This window comes from Falco punctatus, assembly GCF_963210335.1.
Source record: "Falco punctatus genome assembly, chromosome: 2".
In the NCBI taxonomy this organism is placed as follows: Eukaryota; Metazoa; Chordata; class Aves; order Falconiformes; family Falconidae; genus Falco; species Falco punctatus.
In genome coordinates, this window is record NC_137581.1 from 21,976,985 (window position 1) to 22,000,689 (window position 23,705).

A 23,705-nucleotide genomic window follows, 5' to 3' on the forward strand; every position below is an offset into this window, starting at 1 on the left:
CGGGTTGGGCTGGGCTGCGGCGGCGGGGACCGGCGGGCGGGGGCGGGAAGCTGGGCCGCGCTGTGTGCCGCAGTGCCTGGGGATTCTCTGTGAGACCCAGGGGGAGGAAGAGGCAGTGGGTACTGTGCTGGGGGCCACGGAGCTCAGCGCTGGCCGTGAAGCCCCGCCTGGTGGCCAGCCCTGAGGAGGGAGCGGTCCTGGGCCCCGCGGCGGGGTGGCAGTAAGTGTGTGGAAAACAAGGGCCATTCCCTGGTTGCCCAGGCCTATGTTCATGACACGGAGGAGTTTCAGTCTTTCAGAGTCTTAGGCATGGGGAAATTCCTGGAAGATGGTCCTTTTTGTTGTGGTATCACAGAGGGGCTGAGGTGGGAAGGAACCTCCGGAGGTATCAAGTCCAACTGGCCCGCTTAAGCTGGGCCACCGAGAGCCAGCTGCCCAGGACCATGTCCAGGTGGCTTTTAAATATCATCAGGGATAGAGGCCAACACCTCTCTGAGCAGCCTGTGCCAGTGCTCTGTCACTCTCACAGTACAAAAGTGTTTCCTGATGTTCAGATGGAGCCTCCTGTGTTTCAGTTTGTGCCCATTGCCTCTGGTCCTGTCACTGGGCACCACTGGGAAGACTGATTGCATCCTCTTTGCACTCTCAATTATTTATATATATGGATAAGATCCCCCAGAGCCGCCTCTTCTTCAGGCTGAACAGCCCCAGCTCTCAGCTCTTCCTCATAGGAGAGGTGCTCCAGTCAAGTACTCAATGGTGTAGCCTCACCAGTGCTGCATAGAGGGGATCGCCTCCCTCAGCCTGCTGGCAATCCTTTGCCTAATGCAGCCCAGCATGCATTCTTTGCAGCAGGGGCCCACTGCTGGCTCATGTTCAACTTGGGATCCACGGGGACACCCAAGTAGTTTTCTGCAAAGATGCTTCCTTGCTGTGTGGCCTCCAACAGATATTAGTGCCTGGGGTTGTTCCTCCCCAGGTGCAGGACATCGTACTTCTCCTTGTTGAACTTCATGAGGTTCCTGTCAGCCCATTACTTCAGCCTGTGAAGGTCCCTCTGGATGGCAGCAGGACCCCCTCGGATATCAGCCACTCCTCCCAGTTTGGTGTCATCAGTAAACGTGCTGAGGGTATGCTCTGACCTGTCATCCAGATCATTAATGAAGATGTTGAAGAGGACTGGACCCTGTATTAACCCCTGGATTGTACTGGCCTCCAACTAGACTTTGTGCCACTGATACTTCCCTGTGGACCCAATTGTTCAGACAGGTTTCAATCCACCTCGCTGCTCATCCAGCTCATACATCAACAGCTTCTCTGTGGGGATCTTGTGGAAGACAGTGTGAAAGTCATTACTGAAGTAAGAACTGGTAAAAGCGTGTTGGAATGGGGTGTTAGAATTTTAGGATGTACAAGAACAAATAACAATCTGCACAGTGCAGTGACTCATCCATGCTGTAGCTGTGTGGGTGTTGGTGCACAAAAATCTTGCGTGTGCTGCACAGTAGTTAAGAGACATGATAAAACTTAGCTTAAAGGTTGCAGAATGGGCTATATAAGTCTTGCTGGGTTTATAGTTATTATCTACATTAGAAATGGTTCAGTAGGATGATTTTTATACAAAATTAAGCTCTTTTACTAACAGACTTTGTGATCTTGAACTTAAAAGTTTTTGAGTGGTGACATTCATAGACTGTCACAAGTTATTAAAATCATATTACAAAGGCGTCACTCTCCTTGACAAGTCCCCTTCTCCTGTTATGCCAATATATCTTGTCACTTTATGGCCTGTCTGATCAGAAGAATTTGTTGACAAATGACTCTGTAGAAATCATTCTATACATGCCACTTAATATTTCACAGTTTTGGGGCTTTCATTTTTTTCAGATGTTCAAAGATAGGCACATACATGCAATATATAAGTAAACATGGACTAAACATCACAAATTACATTCAACTATGTGCCTGAAGCTCTGCTGTGTGTAGAGGGCAGCAATTCAGTCACACATAAATAATCTCAAAGATTTTTCCAGTAAATACTAGCTGTCGGCCACCCACAGTCATCAGCAGTCACAGCAGTGAACATAGAGGCTTTTGCATTGCCTGGGATGCTTTGAGAAGCGCCAGAGGTAATAATATAAACCCTTCTATAGCACTATGACTCATCTAGACTATCAAGTAAATTTAAAAGAAAAGCCTAGTAATGGCTTTTCCTGAGCAAATGTGGTGTGTAGGATACTGAGGAACTCCCCTGCATTTCAGCAGTGGCTTCCTACAGTTCCCCAGTTTTGTGTGAGATGCGTCATGATCCAGCAACTGGACAGGGCAGGGATGGAACCATTTACGCAGCTTCACGCAGTGCCCCATTGCATTTGTGAGTGAAGCAGAGCTGGGCAGGGGAAACGTGAGCAGTAACGTGTGCAGTAAACGAGGGCTGCAATTAGTAATTGAGTTCGTGCTGTTCAGGTGCTGTAGTTTGTACAGGTGTTGAAAAACAAGGTGGGTCCTCGGGGAGGCAGATGAGGACTGTGTGCTGTTGTGCTGGCCACGACCCCGGGTTCAACTGGAAATTAAACGGCTTTCGGGGTTTTCATGAAACTGGAGTTGGATTTTGAGCAGGTTTCCTGCTTCCTGGCCGGTTACCTGGAGGTAGCCGTGGAGGCATCACGGCCCGTCCCAGCTGCCTGCCAGCGGCCCTGGCAGGGCAGCCGCAGCACGGCGGCGACGCGGGTGGTGGGACCAGCCGGGCGGGCACCGCAAAACCCTCAGGAAGGCGGCCGGGTCAGCACCCGGCTCGATGACGGGCTTCGGCAGGAGGCTCTCCGTTATGTCCGCCTCTTGTGCGGGTCGTGCCCAGGCCCAGCCCGGCTGCCGGCAGGTGTGGCGCCCGGCGGGGGCGGTAGCCCAGGAGCCGTCGGCTGTCGCGGAGCCGCGGCCCCCCCCGGTTTTCGGCCGTGGATGCTTCCATCTTCCAAACCGAGTGTCTGCGGTGCCTGGGGTGCTGCAGAGCGGACAGGCCTCGCCTGAATGGGACGCTGGTCCCGCACGTTACTGCCGCTTTAAGGGCCGGCGGGCGGGGCGGCTGCGGCGCCGTCCCGTGGTGCATTGCGGCGCGCGCGCGGAGGGAGCGTGGCTGGGGGCTGCGCGCTCGCGACCGCCGTGCGGTTCGAAGTTGGCGCCGGGCGCGATGCGGCGCTGAGGAGGCCGTAGCCGCTGACCGTGAGGAGGCCGTCGCCCTCCCCGGCTCCCGCCGCTGGGGCTCGCTGCCATCTCCCAGCCCCGTTCTCCGGCCGTTCCCGCCGCTGCCGCCATGTCTGCGGGCTTCTCCTTCGGCGCGGGGACCCTGGGCTCCGCGGCGGCCGCCGCCGCCGGGGCGGGAGGAGGAGGAGGAGGAGGGGGCGAGGGCTTTTCCTTCGGAGCCGCCACGCCGAGGTAACGCGGCACCTCCGCTCGGCTCGGCCTGGCCCTGCCCGCGGGCCCCTGGCTCCCGGGGCCGCCGAGCCCCGCGGCACGGCCCACTGTCGAGCCCGGCGTGCCCCGCCTGGGCCGGGGCGGACGCGGCGGGGCAGGCCCGGGCCGCACACGTGGGTGTGGGGGGGCGGGGGGAGCGCACGCCCTGCGCTGTGTGTCCTGGCGCCTTTCCAGCTGCGCTCGGGGGCCCGGAGCTCCGGTGCATGGCCGAAAGGGCCGTCGGTGCGCGGGTGAACCGGTTTCACCATGTCCGCCCCAGGGGGCGGGGGTGCCCTTCCTGCTTCATCTGCTTCATGGCCGGCTTCGTAAATACAGGCGTAGGGATCAATCTGTTCAGCAGCTAGGAACAAAGGGAGGTGCTCTTCTAATTTTGCTGTATTTTGGCTTTGTCGGAGCAGCGTGTCTCCACAGTTCTCTCTAACGTTCTGAACGCAGAATGTGAATTGTAGGCGTATCTAGGTTTCAGCAGTCACCCTGAGCTTGCGTGTGCAGCATGGAGCTCACTGATGTCAAAGCCCAAATGTTTAACGTTCAGATGTGAAATTGCCTTTTTTTTCCCCGAAGTTGGATGCAGCTTTATTTTTTCTGATACAAATAACCTTTCACTTGGTGTGTAGTGTCTTGGAGTAAAAGGAGAACTTGGCTGCACTTTGATGTGTCTGTGACATAAAGCACACTATATATTAAAGGCATTATTAGTATTTAGGTTTCTCAGAATAGGGAAGTCTTTGTTGTTGCTGGGGCTTTTTTTCCCCCTTTTTTCTTAGTTTGCACAGAACTGAGCTAGCACAGGTTGTTTTTTCTGACCTGCTTGTTCTTATGCCTCCATTGAAGATTAGAACTGTTGTAGTGGAGCTTTGCATCAGAGTTTTTCCCAAATCTGATCAGGTGATATCAATCACTCAAGAGAACTTCACCTAAAGCAGATATATTGGAAAATACTTATTTGTCAGAATTGGCAGGAATTAGTAGCGGGAGTGGAAGGAAATTGAACATCTGCATGTGAAAGAGTATCTCTGGATTAAATGGCAGTATTGGTTTTTGGAAGCCTCTATGAGAAGGAACAAGTTTTCTGAGTCTCTTCTAATACTCTCAATTTTGTGGTCATGACAGATTGATGACATTCTTATGTTACCTGTGCTTGGTTTGGCATTTTCTGTTTGTGTTGGTTGGTTGGTTTTTACCCCCGCAGTTAAGGTGTGTTATATGGAATTGGTAAAGAACTTAAGGGGTTTTTGCTGCATGCCTGTTTAATGCAGGTTTCCTGTGATTAAAATGAGCAAAATAAAATTAATATTTGTTTATTCAAAAACATTCTTCTAAATATACTGCCTTCAACAAGGGGAATGTTGATCTGCACTTGTTAACAACTGCTTACTGAACTTAAAAATACTTGTTTGTGGTTTTTTTTACTGTTCTGGCTGCTTTTTGATCTCTTCAAAATAGTAAGTGAAAGTTTAACAGGTGCTAATTAATAACAGTATGGTACTCTGCATTTTTATTCATGTATTTATTCTTACAAACAGGATGAGTCTGCAGGGCTGTTGGTCAAGGAGTACCACAGAGGAAGAGTCCATTTTACTGCTGGATGGTTGGTGAATCTTGAGCATCCCTATGGGATGACTTCTTTGAGACTATAAGAAGAAGCTGTTGTTCTTATGAGCTGGGTCTAAGACAGTATTGCCAGGTGTTGGGAGAAAAGAGCCTTTTTTGTGTAGTCCAGGCATAAGTGTTAGTCATCAGTGTGACCATTCAGACCTAATATTCTGGTGGCTCAAAGCCTGTATGATACACCAGCCTACCCAATTCCTGCGTTGCACCAATAGCTGTTCATAGAGTACTTATGCTTGCTGTTCTTATTTAATTCATGTTCTCTATAGTATGCTTCAGGCAGGTGCAATGCTTTGTTCTAGTTCTAAAATTAGAGGTAAGACCTGACTTCAGTGACCTGAGCTCCTCTTCCTTCCATCTGTGGGGAGTAGATAGTCCTTCTGGCACATGCTTTCTCCTGCTGGTGAGAATGCTGTCATTGCTCTATTTCTATATTTTGGTTTCTTTCTGTTTGGAAAACAAACAAACAAAATGCCACTTAATTTTATTGGGGCTTTTTAGTTTGGTTTTTGGTTTTTTTTGTCCCATAATGCTGAATTTTATATTGCGTACCTTAGCTTGCTTCTACTATAATGCTGAAACAAGAAAAATACTCAGTCACCCTTGTCTGTGCTGGGAAAAGATGAGAAACATGAACTCCTGACCAGTGAGAGAAGCACCATGTTGTATGTTTAAGTTTACAAGCCATTAGGTCATGGTGCTGTAGTTTGGTATGTTGAAATTCTGGGACTAAAGATGAAATGCTTTGGCTCCTGTGGAGTTGGATGATTAGTGAGTCTGCATTCTAAACAACTTTTGCTGGGCTTGCTACAATTGGTTTTGTAGGTATTTTGAAAAGTTTCAATCTAAAAGCTAATTATAACTTTTTTTTTAAGGATTTACTTTTGTGTTTAACTTATGTCTAGGAGCTGCGTTCATACAAAAAGAGAGGAGATAAGGGAATGATGAGAGAATACTGACCACCTGAAACATAAAATACTTTGACAGCTGTTAGCATGAAGTCTAAATTGCATTCTGTTTCATTGGTACTGTTGTACTTAAGCAAAAATTGTTTAGGTTAGAAAAAACTTACTAGTTCCTAAAAAGGCTCACAGATGGGGGCAGGAAGTTACTACAAGTAAGTTATTCAACTGATCTTTTGTCAACTTAAAGCAATATTTTGCATTTTGAAAATCATATATTCATCTGGCTGCTAGTACCTGTAATTTCACTGGTTAGAGATAGTCATGATTATTATATTCCCCTGTGTCTTGTACAGTAACTTAGTGTGTTCTTTGCTAAGTATAAAGCTTGTTCTCTGTTTGCCATGAAACTTCTAAAACGTGTAGTTGCCCAAAATAAAAAAGGCTTAATTTTCCTAGTGGTGACTGATCTCTTGAGTTTCTCCTTCTTTCTTCCCCTTCATCTGCGAAAATAGCTGTGGAATTTTATTTCTGTAACTTTGACAATTATACATTCAGAAAAGAAAGTATGGTAGGCATGGATCCTCCATGGTTGACACCTGCAGGGGAAGGGATAGCATTTTGGTAAAAAAATGAATTCATGCATCAGTGTGTTTTGGTGGCAAGATATGACAAAGTTGTGTGGTGGATGTGAATGGTTGTATGTCTTTGCTTACCACTTAAGAGTTAAGTAAACATTGGTTGAGGTTTCAAGTCAGAGGTATCTAAACAGACTGGTTCGTCCAGGTTTGTTGTCATCTTTGCGCTGCCTCTAGCATTTGTTCTCCCATCTCAGTAGTTCAGTGAGATAATCACGCAGAATTGATGAGATGATTTAATAGAGAAAAGTTCAAATTTCCCACTGGTCTAGCAAGATGTATCAGCTCAGCAAGGAGTTGAACAAATTCAGTGTCGGGGAAGCAGTGGGAGCTGTAGAAGGAAAGGGGGAGATCGGCTTCCTCTTTCTGTTTGGTGTTAGGGAGCTTGGACTCTAGTCTTGTCCAGCTGCGTTGTGTGTGGTTTGGGAAAATGAATGATGGCATGGGAAAGAAACTGAAATTCAAACTGTTTGATTTTTTTTTTTTATTTTGAAAAATAATTATTGCAAATTGTCTTATTTTGTAATAGCTCAACAGGAGGACTTAATTTTGGAACTCTGGGCTCTTCCACTGCTACAGCAACTACATCAGCTTCTTCAGTGGGCTTTGGGAGTGGACTTTTTGGATCAAAAAAACCCACTGGATTTACACCAGGAGGCACCAGTACAGGTAGAAAACCCTCTTGTACAGCAGAAACTTGAATTAACAGTGAAGTAGTACATCATATGTACAGAAAAACTGGGTTGTCATAGCACGCTTGCTGCTTTTACAGTAGTTCTGTAGCTCAGAATACTACTTAACGTAGTTTTATTAAAGGGGCATCACTGAACAGTTGAAAAGGTTATTAATCGAGAATTATGCAGTACCGATGCTGCAGAAACCCAAATGTAGTTACCAGAAAACTGCTTGCGCCTGTGTGTAAATTGTTCCCTAATTCAAATCCCAGTGTTTTCTAGAAATCTTAATTCTTTATCCAGGGTACTCAAAAAATATAATTTAAGATTGATCTGAGAAGTATTTTAAAACATTGTAAGATTATTAGTATTTGTAATGTGGTACTTGTAATTCTGCAGTAGTAAACATTTCTGGTTTTGTTATTTGGAGGTTTTTTAATGTCTGCAATAGCATGAAGAAATTAATTAATGCTTTCTTAGGTCTCTAATTCAGCCTGTGAATGTACAGATTCTTACAGGAGTACCAGAGTGCAAAAAAAACCCCCAACTTTTCAGACTGGAAATATTTTCACCAGGCATCATTCAGACAGAATGAATTTTACTTTGGCTCCAATATTGCTAACAAAATGGCCCTATTTTTTTTTTTTACTTGTATGGGTAGATAGGGGAAGTTCTAAGAACCCATCTACTAGAAATAAATTCAACAGTGGACTGAAAGCCAGTACTACTATGTTTGGCTACGTTGGGGTAATTTTCTTTTAGCTCTCAATAACTCTTTTGATCTTCTAATCAGATGGTGTTTTTAACATATGAAATGGCATAACACTCTGTTCAAAATAATCTCTTTAAATTACCAGTGGGACAGAAACCCTAAACCAAGACACAGGATTTTACAAAGACTTCGGACTCTTCATTATACTGTAAATCTGCTGTTTTACATGCTAATGTTAGGTGCTGCCATATGGCTGAAAAAAATGCTTGATAGAATTACTAGTTTCTGTATTTTCATTCACTTTAATTTGCTTGAAATTTCAAACAATTTTCTATACTGCTGTGTTAACATCAGCTTCACTGTTAGCAGATTCTTACGAAGAAAAATGACATTTTGAAGTCAGTTATGTTTTGATTTGTGCTGCTGGTGCTTACAACTACTGTCTTCTATGTTGTTTTGCTTTGAACATACTACAGAAAAAACTTGTATAATAGTCTACATATTGTCTCATAATGTTGCATTATTTTAATAGTTTTTTTCATGTTTTACTATAACTGCTCTGTGGCCTTCAATTATTATTCTTTCTTTGTTTCCGTTCTTAAAGCAGGAACAGCAACAACTATTGCTACAGGACTGACACTAGGTAAGGACAGAATTTGGGTATTAACGTTATACAGGCAAAAGAAAAATACAGATAGATCTTTCTTGTGATGTAGAAAGTTGGTAATCATATGCGAGATCTTTCCCCATTACTAACTGCAGTCTGCTTTGCAGCCCAGATGTTAAGGCTGCAAACCAGAGTGGAGCCCTGTAGTTCTGGGCACTGTTCCTTCTTAAAGGGTTCTTCCATTCCATTCCTGTAGAGCAGTGACGGCGGTTGCAGTGAAAAGTTAGACTTTGTATTTATGCCCCCCTAATGAGTTTCATCCTTCAGCAGAGGGGAGTTGGAATACATTATCAAAGAATTCTTCTTAAATAATTTCTTGCTCTAATGAACGTCGTGTGAACAGGCCTGTTTGCTAATTACCTCTTCTAGAAGAACAGAAGGTTGAACTGGGAACAGACCTTGGGAATATTTTACTTATCTGTGATGCATCTTTAGTGACTATTTTTCAGTTGGCATTAGAAATACTGGAATATGTGGGTAGTTGTGGGGTTTGGTTTCTTTTTAAACACCAGCAGCTGAGGTCTGAGGAGAACCTGAGCTTGTGTATCACAGATGTTAGGGGTGGTGCTACAAGACAGACTGCAGTCCCAAGATTTAGGAAGCTGTGCTGTGAATGAATTGGAAAAAATAGTGTTGGATAAAGAAGCAAATTAAATGGGTAGAAGAAGAGAGGAGCAGCAGCTAACCCAGAACAGACTGTATGTTGCATAATCATATGTGGCAGCTATGCATATGAACATTAATTCTTTTCCGTAGCTGAATGAAATGATGTAATCTAAAACAGACACACAGCAATTACTGAGAACATAGAGTATGTGTTTCTTGCACATGCTATTGTGGCTTATTTATGTATGTGCACGCTCCTCCTTTACTTTGGAATATGGATTCTAGAATGTAAAATGTATTACCGTGAAAAATGCAGGAAGCAGCAGCTTTATTTGCTTCAATTTAAAAGCAGAGTTTGCGAGAATAACATCTCAACATATTTATCTTGCTTACAAATTGAAATTATGTGTGCGTTTATCTTGGCATGCACATCCAATTGAGAATCGTTAGTTTGTATTTTGGGCAATATTGTTTGCAGCTCTATTTACCAATACTTGGTTTGTCTATTAGATACTCTTGGTGGATGCTCTTTTTTTTTTTTTTTTTTTTTTTAGTTTTTTTAGATTATCATTAGATGCAATTGCCAGTCCATGATTCTGGAGCAAAAATGCCCATGCAATTAACGTAAACCTTTGAAATATATCTGAAAGTGCTATGGGGTTATTTTACTTGATGCACGTGATCTTGCATGCTGTGTTGATTGTGATGGTTAAATGGGAATAGGTCAGAAGAGAAGATGAATTGAGCATTCGTTCTTAAACAGAGTGTTCTTAGAGTGGTAATTGTTTTTGGGTTTTTTTTAGGCACACCTGCCACCACATCAGCAGCTACTACAGGCTTTAGTTTAGGTTTCAACAAACCTGCAGGTTCAGCCACGCCATTTGCTTTACCTGTTACTTCTACCTCAGCGGGTGGCCTGTCGTTATCATCTGCTCTTACATCAACTCCTGCAGCAGGTAGGAAAATATTTAGGGGGGTCTGGGGTATTTTTTGTTGGGTTGGGTTTTTTAACAATAAAACTTTGTGGTAAAACAGTTCTAAACTCTGAAGTGTTCTAGTGTGTACCACTAGGAAAAACCCCCACATACAATCTTGTGGTACTTTTATGAAGTTCGTTGGACTTCACTAGTTCTAAATTTGGGTACCATAATACAGATAGATTTATGGGCATGTGAAATAGGCAGCATATAATCTGTCTTTAGAACTGTAGCGAGAGATGATTCATTGTGTGAAATCGTTATTTTTGTAACTGTTAATCCCACTGGAGGCTGAAAGCTTCCTATTTGCACAGCTGAAAAGTTTGGAAGATGTCTACCATTTGTAGATGGCCTGAAATGGTAAACCAGTAGTGGAAACAAAGTTTTCCCAGTGTAGTTCTTATACTGGCACACACCTGCCATCATATTTAACTCAGTTAAACTGCACCATGCATAATGATAATTAAGACTGGAGTTCATTTTTCTTAACCTTAGGAGTCTGCATTTGAGCTCAGCTATCTGTGCCCTCTGTGCTCTGTCCCTTTATACCTATGGTCTTTTTCTACTCAGTTCTTCCCTATCCTACCAAAAGCTGGGATGCCTAAGCCAGAAGGCTCAGACTACCAAGGAAATGTTCTTGTATCGTGTCTTTTGTAAAATATTTCAATGTTTAACATAAAATATTAACATTTTGGCGTTTTAATATAAAAAGTCAATAGCACTTGTTAGATCCATTGTGCCATAAAATAAATTCTGTGTCAGTTTCTAGATTCTCTAGTGTTCTGGGGGACTTTTTTTACATAGTTGGAGGTAAATACGGACTTATCAGGATTACGATATTGTAGAACAAAATAACATCTAATTTGAAAGTCTCTATGACTTTGGAAAATCTGCAGGAAATAAAAAAACCTGAGTTTATTATCCATATTATTTGTGATAAATATGCTTTCAGACATTTCAGTTATTTCAGACTGGCTGTGGATGTATTTGAATGCAGTGTCTGCATGAAGCTGGCTTGCTTTTTCTGCAGGAACTACTGGCTTTACATTAAATTTGGGTGGCTCAACTGCTCCGACTACAACTGCCTCCACAGGCCTTTCCTTAGGAGGAGCCTTAGCAGGTTTAGGAGGCTCACTCTTCCAGAATACAAGCACAGCAGCAACAGGTGAAAGTTATTTTAGTTCTTCCCTCCTGTCTCAAAACATTGATATTTAATGTGTGATTGTGTAAATTCATGATGTAAGTTTCAGTTGATATAAAATCTTAACACTCTGAAAGTATAATTTTTAACAGTGTTGCTATCCATGGACAATAAAAATGAAATCTGAAATCACTGGCAGCTTTTTCATTCTTGAATTCATTTTTACTTAATTTTTTTAAATAAAATGCAAGATTTTGTCATTGCCATAATTGACTCAAGGAAGGTGATCATCAATGGGAGAGGGCAATGATATACAAGTATCTCCTTTTAACTGCAGAGAAGTTAAAAGCTCGTTATTTTGGTGGCCTTTGGTCTGAATAAACTGTTTTAACTGCTTTTTTAACATGTTTAAAGACATGTCACTTCATGCCTTCCTGTCTTTTTCAGCTCTAGAGGAAAACTGTTGTGCTGTGTTGTAGTCTGAAACTGCAAGCAAGATACGTGCTTTTATTTTAAGTAAGTTTTAAGTATCAGCTTTGTAAGTGCAGAAATTCTGTGTGGTTTTATTGTAGGACTTGGGCAGAATGCTTTGAGTTTGACTCTGGGGACAACTGCGGCTCCTTCCACTACTGCCAATGAAGGTCTTGGTGGCATTGATTTTAGTAGTTCGTCAGACAAAAAGAGTAAGTTTGTTTTAAAACAGTCATAATTTTTTTTTTATTGAGAAAATTATCAGAGCATTACAGCAAATACCCTGTGGCATTGTGTTAGGAGTATGAAATTAAAGCTGACACCCCCTACACACACACACCCTGGCATGTTATTAATTTCGTTCTTGGATATCGTGTTCTTATAGAAGAACAAGATTTTGGTTGCAATTGCAATGTAATGTAAATTTATTTAAAATAAGTATAAGTCAATATTATACTTGAGAATGAGGATCTAAACGCTTTAGCCTTTTGGGAGTGAAGACTTGTAGGACCATTTGCTGAAGTGCTGTGGCAGATGATGATAAGCTGAGAGAGTTGGGGTTGATCAGCCTGAAGGAGAGAAGGCTCCAGGGATGCCTTAGAGCAGCCTTCCAATACCTAAAGGAGCCTACAGGGAAGTTGGAGAGGGACTTTTTAAAGGGGCATGTAGTGACAGGACAAGGGGGAATGGCTTTAAACTGAAAGAGGGCAGATTTAGGTTAGACATTAGGAAGAAATTCTTTCCTGTGAGGGCGGTGAGGCACTAGCACAGGCTGCCCAGAGCAGCTGTGGCTGCCCCATCCCTGGCAGTGCTCAAGGCCAGGCTGGATGGGGCTGTGAGCAGCCTGGTCTGGTGGGAGGTGTCCCTGCCGATGGCAGGGGGGTGGGACTAGGTGATCTTGAAGGTCCCTTCCAACCCAAAACACTACGATGATTTCTGAACAGCTCTATGTCAAATAGCCACTAGAGGGGGAAACAGAGCTATGTTTAAGTAATGCATTACAAATACAGAAAGTACTCGTTTGAAAACCAGCTTTCTTCAGCTGTAACAGATCTTATACTTGGTTCCTTTTTTTCAAAAGCCTGGGCAATAAAAATTTCCTGTTTCTAGCTGTTAATCTTCAAAGCTGTGTTTCTGGTAGTGCATAGTTCCATCTGATACATTCTATCAGGTTGTTAAAACCAGTTAGAAAAACTACCTATGTGGTAGCTTTAAAGTATTTAAGTAAGGGAGTATTGAGCATTGACACATAGACACTTATTAACTTGTCTTGCTTTTATGCTTCCAGAGTAAATTTAACTAAAGCTGATTCTAAAATACACATTTTCTCTGGGGAATCAATACTGTTAATTTAATCTCTTCATTCTATTCAGGATCCAGATTTTAAATTAAGTATACCAATAGCCAAAAGAAAAGGAAATATAGAAACTCTGTGAAACAATCTTTACAGAGTAACACAATTTGTGGAGTCATAGTTCTTCATACTTGTAGAAGAGAAGACATATTGACTGTCCACGCTGGAGTGCTCTGCATGGTGCTTATTGTTTCTGGCATTAATTACTGAAATTAGGAGTGATGGAAAAAGGTCCAGTTCTCAGGTTCTGTGGGATTTCCATTAATATTAGGATATCACAACACTTCCATAATATACAGGTATCTTAAAATGAGGACCAGAGAACCACAGACTCAAAACCGACTTCAGTTTGATAACTCTCAGCCTTGTGTTTGCCTAGCTCTTAAGGTAGAAACTTGAATGAGTACCTGAATTCCCCATATGTTGCATAGTGAAACTGGGCGAGTTGAACTGTTGCTGTCAGGATGGTAAGCATATACCTCTCGGCTAAGCAGTGGGAAATGTTGAAGGAGACTGGTTTTTCGAGGTTTTTTTTTTTTTAAGTTTAGGAGTGTTTCCCATAATGGGTAAGGCTGCTTAAGGCAAATGTCTCTACTTGTGTGCTGTTACTCTGTCCTGTCAGTACAATTGTTTGTACTGATGTATGAGGAACTGTGTCAAGGTTTGAGGGTGGTGCTTTTACGGTTTTGAGGGTTTTATTTCTTTTCCTTGGAAGAAAAGGAAGGAGAAGACATTGCTACCAAAGAAAACTGCCCTAGAAATCTCAGCGCAGATAGGGACTGGGACCTGTGTTCTCTCTTCTGGAATAGCTTATAAAAGCTTTTCCTTCTGGAGACTGAAGACTGTTTAGTATTTCTTTAAAATACAGCTGCAGGAAAAGAAGCTGTTCTTATACATATTTTCCTCATCTATTATGAAAAAGAATGTAAAGAAAGGTAAAATCTGGAGCACTCACTTGCCTAGAAATCAGCATAATCTGATTTCAAATCTGTATCTTCTACTTTGTAAGTGGTGTTCTGATGTACAGCAAAAGAAAAAGTGGCTGAAGAGAGAAAGCAAAGTATACTTAGTTTTCTGCCTAATTTTTATCAGCAGAGAAAGGAGTCCGAAATTCTGGGGTTGACCCCTCCACCAGTTTTATGTAGATTTTTTTCCCTTAGCAAAAGGCACAGGGAATGATTGTGGGACTCCAGGCTCTCTAATGTACTGGGTGACAGAGCCAGCAGACAATTTAAGTAGATGTTGCTTCTAAAAGTAGTAGCTTCTCCTGGCAGGAGCATTGGCTTGTGCAGCTTGAAATATTTGTGGCACTAGCATTAGCTGCATAGCTACTTTCTGCCACGGTGGCACTGAGAGGGAAGTTGAAGATGTGAATTGCATCCAGCTGAAGAAGATGAAGCCCACTTCTTAGGCTGAGTGAGTGTTCTTCCTGACAGATTACTATGGTTATAGGATGGATGTGATTGCAGACCCTGTGCTATGTTGCTTTAAGCTCCATTCTGTTACTCAAAGTCATTTGGCACCTTGATACACAGATGCAGTTTGGAGTGCGTAGGTGGTAGGTGAGCAGTAACATCTTCAGTTCTGTAAAACCTTGTGAATTACTGGACTTGATGCAATAACAGAATTGTTAGGGAAGTCCAGTGGTCAAACCTTCATTGCCTTCATACTTGAGAACAGACTGCTGTTGCTGAATTTAAACACTTCGCCTGCACCCACAAAACATTCTTAGTGAGTTGTGGTTGCATAAGCAGGAACAGAGTTCTTGCACAACTGCAGTTGTGTATTGTATTTGCAGTGACTTGTACAGTGACACAAGGTGTTTTGCACTACTATTATGTGGCAAGAAATTAGCACCTCAACTGTTGATCCACTGTTCTTGAAAAGATACTTCTCTGTGAAGGGGGAGTAAATGAAAACCGTCTTTCTTTTATGGTTAGCCTAGTCTCTTCCTTTTATCAAGAGAAACCAAGCAGATTGTAGTCATCAGTTCTTCCCTAAAATCTCATTAAGATTGTTTTGTTCTTCAAAGCTTTATTTCTGACCTACAGTTCTTATTTCCTAGGTGACAAAACAGGAACAAGACCAGAGTAAGTATCAGATTTTCTTCGCATTTATGTCTTACTTGGTTTATATATAGTTTTCTAATATGTTGGCTTTTCTACAGCTTTGATCTTGAAAAAGGCATAAATGTCAATAACCAAGTTTTGCAATGTGACCAATGGTGGTTCATCATTTTAAACATTGAATTTTCCCATCAAATGCAATACCTCTGCTTATCTGGCATCTGCTACAGACTGATTATGTGGTCTGAAAAATGGTTTCTGTGAATGTGTATGATGCTTACACCACAGGCGTAGTATCTGTGTCATTAATCTAAATCATTCCTAGTTGCGGCATACATGCAATGGGTGCAGAACAGTATAATCCATCACTTGAATGTTTTTGTGATATTTAGTAGTCATGCAAAAATGTCTGGTAGGATTAAAGCACCGACTGAACATGCATTGTCTCTTGTAGAGATAGCAAAGCACTAAAGGATGAAAATCTACCTCCAGTAATCTGTCAAGATGTAGAAAATCTACAGTAAGTAGTATTTTTTATTTATGATAGTAAATTTGCTAAAGTATTGTATGCTGTTGATGCTCTGTGACAAAAGCACCCTACTGCAGGCTGCATGCAGGATAACTTACTAGTCAAGGCCTTTCAGGAGGTTAACCTTTGGAACAGAGTGGATAGATAGTTCTAATAGCTGAAGCCTAGGCTGTTTATTTTTTTTTGACCTCGCTTTTTCATGTGTTTACACAAGTGAGCGTGCCAACAAATATGCTCTTAAAATCTGATCCATCTCTCCCTGGGAGTATTGAGCCTGTTGCACGTGCATAGTAAGTATTGAACCTTATGTCCATATTGCATGTGCATTGTGGATCTCATATGGAATTGAGAGAACTGTAAAAGAGCCATCCCTCAGGCAGGAAGGAGGCAGGTTGTAGACTAGTAAAGGAGGCTGTATGTCACTGTATTTGTGGGTTCAAAGTAGTAATCACTTTTACTACATGCTATATATTATTATATATATAAAAAATACTAGATACATATCTTTGTCAGTGTTGAGCACACGTGTTTAAGCACTTGCTATTGGAGTCTGGGAGGGTTGTTGAGTTTTTTTACAGTATTAGCACACTAGGAGTTAATATGGTGCTTTACAGTAGTTTTACTGTTCAGCACTTGATTTTGGAAAAATCAATTTAATAGCTATTTTAATGATGTGACCAGAATATAAACAGTTGGGTACTTCAGGTTCGATATATTATGTTTCTTTTCTCGCTCCCCCCTTCTTTTTCCCTTTCTCAGGAAATTTGTGAAAGAACAAAAACAAGTTCAGGAAGAAATTAGTAGAATGTCCTCTAAAGCAATGCTTAAAGTACAAGAAGACATTAAAGCTTTGAAACAACTTCTGTCTGTAGTTGCCAGTGGATTACAGAGAAACACTCTTAATATTGACAAGCTGAAGGTGGAAACTGCGCAGGTATAATTGAATACAAATTTATTAGGGAGATTTTCTGTGTCGGTTATTTCATATAAGATAACTAGCCGCCTTTATCATCAGTCAAGTTAAAATGTGCCCAAACTAAGAGAGTTGTAAATAAAATGAAAATTTGAATCCCTTCTAATCTATTTGAAGTTACCAGGGGAGACTGAAATATGTGAAGTCAGTATTTTTAGGTAAGTACAACAGCAATAAAATTACTTTTATTCAGGAAAGCGCTCCTACATAGCAAAGGCATTAGAAGGGAATGTGTGTCTACTTCAGTTTCAGTTATATATTCAGCTGCTAGTGAAGATGTATTTGTTACAACGTCTTGGATTCTGGAGCAGCAGAAATGTGAGTACATTTTCCTCTGAAGACTGAAAAAAAAAGAAAAAAAGAAAAAAACCCAACCAAAACTCAAACGCTGCCCCATAACATTTCAGGGACCAAAGTATCTTAACTAGCACTAGTATTCATTTAGTGAACTTGAGTCAGAATTGTGTCTGCCTGTCTGCATCTTAACTGTGCAACCAGTTTGAGCTCAAATTTTGATGGAAGTGCTTTTCAAGATCTGTACCACTTATTTCATCTGGCATGTCAAAGCTGCTTGCTATATAAATAAGTATATTTTGTTCTAAAGTATAAATGTTGATGTGTTTTCTGTATCTTGTGATACCAAAAGGAAATACTCTGTAGTTGTGCCTTTCTGAGTTTTCTATGGAAACAAAAACTTGTTACTGATACTTTCATTATTTCTGTAAATGATGCAGTAGAGAATAATCACAACACCAGGCACTGAGAAATTCTTAGTGATAGAGTTGTTAGAAAGTATTGAACAGAAGCTTATGCTGTAATTGTCATGCATAAAAAGATCATTTCCATAGAAAGAGGCAGTTTTTTTAACTAGTTAATATTAAAAAAGAAAAAAATGCAAAATAATCCTTTTTTTCTGTTCTTCTCTTTAAGGTGTTACTTCCTTGCACTTGACTGTTGCTTTTTTTTCCCCCCTCTAGTCCTCAGTAATTGTGACAGGATTTCTGAAGTACAGTAGAAGTTAGACTTTATCTCTTGACAGTTCAGAAGAATATTTTTTTCAACTTCTGAGAGCTCAGTGTGCTTTCAGTATGTGCTGCTGTTTGTTCTTTTCCCAAACTTCTGTTGGTATTTACAGTTCTTCAACTTTCTGGCAGTCTATTCTTTGAAGAGTTTCTGGTCTGATTCTGTCACATTGTTAACTTAAATATACAAAGAAAATATTTTATATAAATGAACAGTAGAGTTATAGCTGGTCTTTTTTAATACTTCATACAGAATCTTATCTTTTATTATTTTTCTCTATTTATTTAGGAGCTGAAGAATGCAGAAATAGCGTTACGAACACAGAAAACTCCTCCTGGTCTCCAGCATGAAAATACAGCCCCAGCAGAGTGAGTTACTGTTATTTGTAAATAATAATAATAATATAACTTGGAGAATAGAAGACTCTGGGGAGACGTTATTGCAGCCTTTCAATATTTAGAAGGGGCTTATAAGAAAAATGGGGAGAGACTTTTTGGTAGGGCTTGTAGTGATAGGACAAGGAGTGAAGGTTTTAAACTGAAAGAAGGTAGATTCAGACTAGAAGAAGGAAGAAATTTTTTACAGTGAGGGTGGTGAAACACTGGAACAGTTTGCCCAGAGGGGTGATAAGTGTCCCATCCCTGAAGTGCTAAAGATCAGGTTGGGATAGGGCTCTGAGGAACCTGATCTAGTTGAAGATGTCCCTGCTCATGGCAGGGCAGGTGGACTGGATGACCTTGAAATGTTACTTCGAGCCAAAACAGTTCTATGATTCTATGAACTTATAATAGGAATTTTTTTTTGCTTCTTTTAACGTTTGTACTGAATGGAATCATGGTTTTATTTCTGTACTTGTTTATCCATAGACAGGAAGAAAAACGGTCTTTACTCTCTTCCTATTAGTAGAGGGATGTCAAGAATGTCATAGAACATAACTGCTGCAATTCATTAAATGAAAGTTGGCAGCTAATACAGATCGGATTTAAAAAGAAGTGGCAAACTAGTGAAGTTTAATCATGATTTCATTTTACTCATCTAGCTACTTCAGAATCTTGGTTGAGCAGTTTGAAGTACAGCTGCAGCAATACAGGCAACAAATAGAAGAACTGGAAAATCATCTTGCTACTCAAGCAAATAATTCACACATAACTCCACAAGGTAAATGTTTCAATTGTAGTATTTAGTACATTTAAAAAATTAAGACATCTTACACCTATAAGGAAAAACTTAGTAATTAATCTCTTTCATTACTGTTGGCTTTTCTTATTCAATGTACAGAAATAAGCACTCAGATTCTGCAGTTTGTTCAATGTAAAGATTAAAGATTAAATTCATAAAGATTCTTGAGCTTTTTAAGATGGATCCAGTTCCTGAGGTGTAGTTTGTAAGCCTAGTTTGTTTTGATATCCACTATATCCATCTCTCTCCCTTCAGCATCTGTTAATAAGGCTGATGTCTGGCACCCCCTGTCTTGCACTGAGCTGTCTGACCAGACAAATATGGGCATCTGCTCTGCCAGTTCCAGATCAAACTGGGAATTTTTACTTAGTTTGGAGCCAGTTGGTGTTGCCTTCAGCTCTGACCAACCGCAAAAATTTAGTCTAGTTTGCTGTGACATCATTCAGTCTTGGGAGAATCTCTGTGGTCAGAGAATACTGACCTCTGGACAGTAGTCTTCTATCTAGTTGGTTACCATTCCTATGATTGTAGACATTTTTATCTTTTGGGTCACTTTAGGTACAAGTTCTCCAATAAACAGTGGTTTCAAGTGCACGTCTTCTTGTGCCAAATGATACTTGAACATTGTACCATCTCAGGATGGTACATAGACTCTGGACCTTATATGTCTAATCCAAGAGAACTGTCTAGACGTAGCTTCCAGAGTGGGATATTTGCTGAATCCTGAGGGTCCTCTGTCTTTCCATGTGATCTTCTTGTTCTTCCAGAGTACGAGAGGGATGCCTTCACAGATTTTCCTCAGGTTTTTCAGCAGTTTCTGCTATAATCTAAACATAATCTAAATCTTGTGTGGGCAAGGCTTAATCTGTTGTGCCAGCGTGGTCAAGCTGTCAGCAAATGATCTAGTGATCTAGTCAACACTGTGCTGCATATGTAGCCTTTACCATACAGGAAATCATGACCCAGTATGTCTTAAATTTTGAGATGTCTAGTACTTGGTTTCGATAAGTTATCCCCAGACTCTCTGGAAACTTGTGGCCAGCCTTCCTAGATACCACTGCCTCCACAACCCTGCAGGTTGGCATGAGATTTATTCCCCAGCTTTTCTTTTTCAGAAAGAAATGCAAATTATAATGGAGAAATGCCCTTATGGAGAGGCAGACCTTTTCAGTTCAAGAATCGGTGCTAGATCTGCGCATCTTCAAGAACTTGATAGCTACTATTTGCATTTCAGTAGGTTGTATGCATCCTTCAGAGGAAATGCAGAAGCTGATCTTTCCACAGTGAAAGACCACTTCAACCCTTTTCTGTCCTCCATTTTCTTACATTGTCTCAGTGCTTCTTCCAGAAAAGCATTTTTTGTCAGCAAATGCCTGATTTTGGCGAAACTTTTGAGATTTCCACTTTAATCCAAAAGTTTTGCGTTAGTTGGGTCAGTGCACTGAAAACACTTTCATATGTGTGTGGGAAATAGGATATCCTAAATCTAAGACTTTATGTAGGCAAGAAGCTCCCCATTGCGTTTCTCTGATATGCCTGTGGGTAGAGCTAGAATAATTGTTCCTGTGATACTTATTAATTGTGTCTTTAAAATGTAAGTTTCTATTCTACTGCTCTGTCTTTGGCAAAATCAACTGAACGTTTAACTGTACTTTAATTCAGACTGGAAAATATATACAAACACAAGAAAATCTGATTTAACTATGTTTACGTAAAAACCAATGAGGTAAAATGTTCCTGTGTAATTAAATAGTTAGGCTAATCTATCATTTAACAAAGCTAAAATATAATTATAGGAAACAAATTCCATATATATAAAATTAATCTGATAAAAGAGTAATTTTCAAAATACAGTTTGAAGCCCCTTCAAAAAGTAGTACTTGGGTAACTTGTGGCACCCAGTTGCTCTCAAATTGTGTATCTCTTGCAGACGTCAACTTGTTCACATGCGATTGCCTTTGTGCTTTGTGCTGTATGTATTTTGGGGGGGCTTCTTGCTGTGGTATAAACATTAAATCTTTTCTCCTGGTAGTGAGATTGTCACTTACCAATGCTTTATATGCCTTTTACAGATTTGTCTATGGCTATGCAGAAAATCTATCAAACATTTGTAGCTTTAGCTGCACAACTTCAATCAATACATGAAAACGTAAAGGTATGTTGGTTTGATGTGTTCCTGTGTATTTAGTGGAAGAACTACAAAGTCACTTTTTGAAAACATAATATATTTTCAGTTAATCTCTTTGGTGGTTTTTTTTTTTCTTTTTTTAACTTCTGTTAAATTAACTGCTTTTAAAAATTTTCAAACTGTTCTGGATAAGTGCTTTGGTTAAAAAAAAAAAAAAAAGAGTAACTTTTGTTTAGCTGAAGTCTAAAATTTGAATTATTCACTTAGAGTGATGATAGCAACTGACCACAATCATTTAGGTAACAAAATGTTACCTATATTTTCTTTGTAATCGTTGATCAATTTTTGAAATGTTTGTCTTTGAGCTCATACTTCTATGTTTTGCTTTTGCCCAATGATCTCTTGACCTCAAACAATGATGATCTAAATCCACTCTTACTCAGATAGGTAACAGATAAAGTAGGTGTTCATATGTAAGATTTTTCAACATATCAAAGAATTTTGGTGAAAATTGTGGTTTGGTTTGTTTAACTTTTTTCAGCCTGGTTTTCATGGAAAGTCATATGTATGGGGGGCGGGGGGAAAGACTACTGTGAAAAAATACTAATGTATCAAAGGTCCTAGTTAGGCTTGTTTTTTCCATCATGGACTCTGCTTGAATTTCCCGTTTACAGTTTGGGACATATTGACAAATGTCAACATTCTACAATCCATAATTTTTCTTAAGATCGTGAGAACACTTTTTGGTCACACAAAATCCCCTGAACTTGGAGAAGTGTTTGGGCTTGTTTCTGTGAAGTGACTTCCTTAATAGGAATAGTTCTGGTAAATTTTTGGCTTGTTTCCTTCTCAGAGTTTTTCTGTACAATGTTGATAGTTCTCTAAACATCTGAAGCTTTTTATTTTTCCTCAAAGAAGTTCAGGAATACTGAGGATCTTGCAGTGCAAGGAATCTAGTTCATACATTGCTTCTGTCAGCATGGATATTCACTGGTTTTATAACTACCTGCCATCAGATATTTGTTCTGCTCTTACTGAACTCAGTTTTGGTACCAGATACAAAATATATCAGCATTTCCATAATCTTGGCAGAATTACACAAAAAGGATCCCAGGTGTATGCTGGGCTCTTCACTTCTGAGATCTGAGTGTACCCTGAACTCATGTGGTGGTCTTTGATGATACATTTTTGTTGCTCTTCAATATGAAGAGCTGGATTAATATGCAAGTATAAGTAATGGTATCTTCAGTACCTTGTCAGCATGACTGAATAGGAGTGACTTCAGCTTAAGAAGTATTCTATTGCTTGAAACTAAGGGGTTTGAGGATTTTTTCTTTCTTTTGGGGAAGGTTTTTTGAGATTTATTCTAGTGGGTGGACATGAAGGCTGATATTTTAGAAGACACATTTATAACTAAAGCTTCAGAAATCAGAAAAATTAATATACTGCATAAGTGGATCTATAATTCTGAGCATCTATTTTAGTTTATCAGCTAGGAGATCCTAAGAGAGCAGAGCAGTTTTGAAACTCCTGTTGCTGCCTTATTTGATGCTTGTGATATGGTTTGTGAAGGCAGAGCTGTAACCACAATTGATTCCTTTGTCTGAAATAGGCTTTCTGATTTGCCCGTATACTTTCATTCGAGGGTCTGGAGTTGTAGAAAAATATGGCCTGAAACATCTTTGTATGGGGCTAGTTAAATATATTTATATAATTTATGAACATACAGATACATTCTGTATCCAAGATCAGTGAAGAGTAAAATGTGCATGGGCACAACTTGGGTAGAGAATGTCATTAAATCATTCTGCATAGATTAGCCTTAAAAACTGCTTTACATTGTCTAATGGCATTTCTCAGCTCCTATGGCAATCAGTATGACATTGTACTAAATCATATCAGAGTTCGGCAAATGTCTCTTTCTTTCCAAAGACAGCACACCTGATGTGATAATGAAGTCAATCTTTGTGTTTCCTGATGTTGCTGATAGACAAAAATCACAGTTGTTCAAATTCTCAGTCTGAATTTTTGGACCATAAGCTCCTCTTCTTGGAAACAAGCATATCCTTAGCCAGGAACACAGGATGTAGTATGGCTTCTATAAAATTCAGCTGAACCTACTGTTCTTTGGCTTTAATAAATCTATTACTTTTAAAGATTCTCTGTTAGAAGATGGAAATCATTCTATCGGTTCTTTAATTGAAGCCATTTATTCTTTTTGTTACCTAAGATACCCATAGTTCCCTCATCTGTGACAGGTAGAAATGGCTCACAATGAACAGGCCAAGCTAAATGTTGCCACGGAAGGGGGGGGTTGGGGGTGGAAGGGGCATAGGCAAGGGGGAGGGGGAACATGACAACATATTCAGGCTACTTGTTAGACTAAAGCATAGTGATCTATTGCATTTGCACAGTGTTATGCTGTTGATGAAATGCATCAGAAACTAGTGAATTCTAAAATTCTGGTAGCTGCTTTAGCTTTGTACTAAGAAGGAAACACGAGAGTGAAAGGAAGGAAAAATAGGTGAAGGGGGTAAGGGAGCAAAAGCAGGCTCCATGCAGAAACGGTAGCACTGAAGAAGA

At 40.5% G+C, this 23,705-nt stretch overlaps 1 protein-coding gene across 2 annotated transcripts in view; it reads left to right on the top strand.

The window, feature by feature from the left end:
- Positions 1-49: 49 nt before the first annotated feature.
- Positions 50-23,705, top strand: part of NUP58 (nucleoporin 58) — a 38,657-nt gene continuing 15,001 nt past the window's right edge. Inside the window, exons 1-12 of one of the 2 annotated variants that reach the window (XM_080376200.1) lie at positions 50-3,432; positions 7,152-7,291; positions 8,616-8,651; positions 10,085-10,237; positions 11,289-11,423; positions 11,972-12,082; positions 15,290-15,314; positions 15,745-15,810; positions 16,579-16,753; positions 18,104-18,183; positions 18,855-18,973; positions 21,067-21,149. In XM_080376200.1, coding sequence (XP_080232326.1) covers positions 3,311-3,432; positions 7,152-7,291; positions 8,616-8,651; positions 10,085-10,237; positions 11,289-11,423; positions 11,972-12,082; positions 15,290-15,314; positions 15,745-15,810; positions 16,579-16,753; positions 18,104-18,183; positions 18,855-18,973; positions 21,067-21,149 — 1,245 coding nt within the window. In that variant the 5' untranslated portion in view covers positions 50-3,310. Of the gene's footprint in view, positions 3,433-7,151; positions 7,292-8,612; positions 8,652-10,084; positions 10,238-11,288; positions 11,424-11,971; positions 12,083-15,289; positions 15,315-15,744; positions 15,811-16,578; positions 16,754-18,103; positions 18,184-18,854; positions 18,974-21,066; positions 21,150-23,705 lie in introns of both variants that reach the window. The other variant, XM_080376199.1, reaches the window with a different exon arrangement.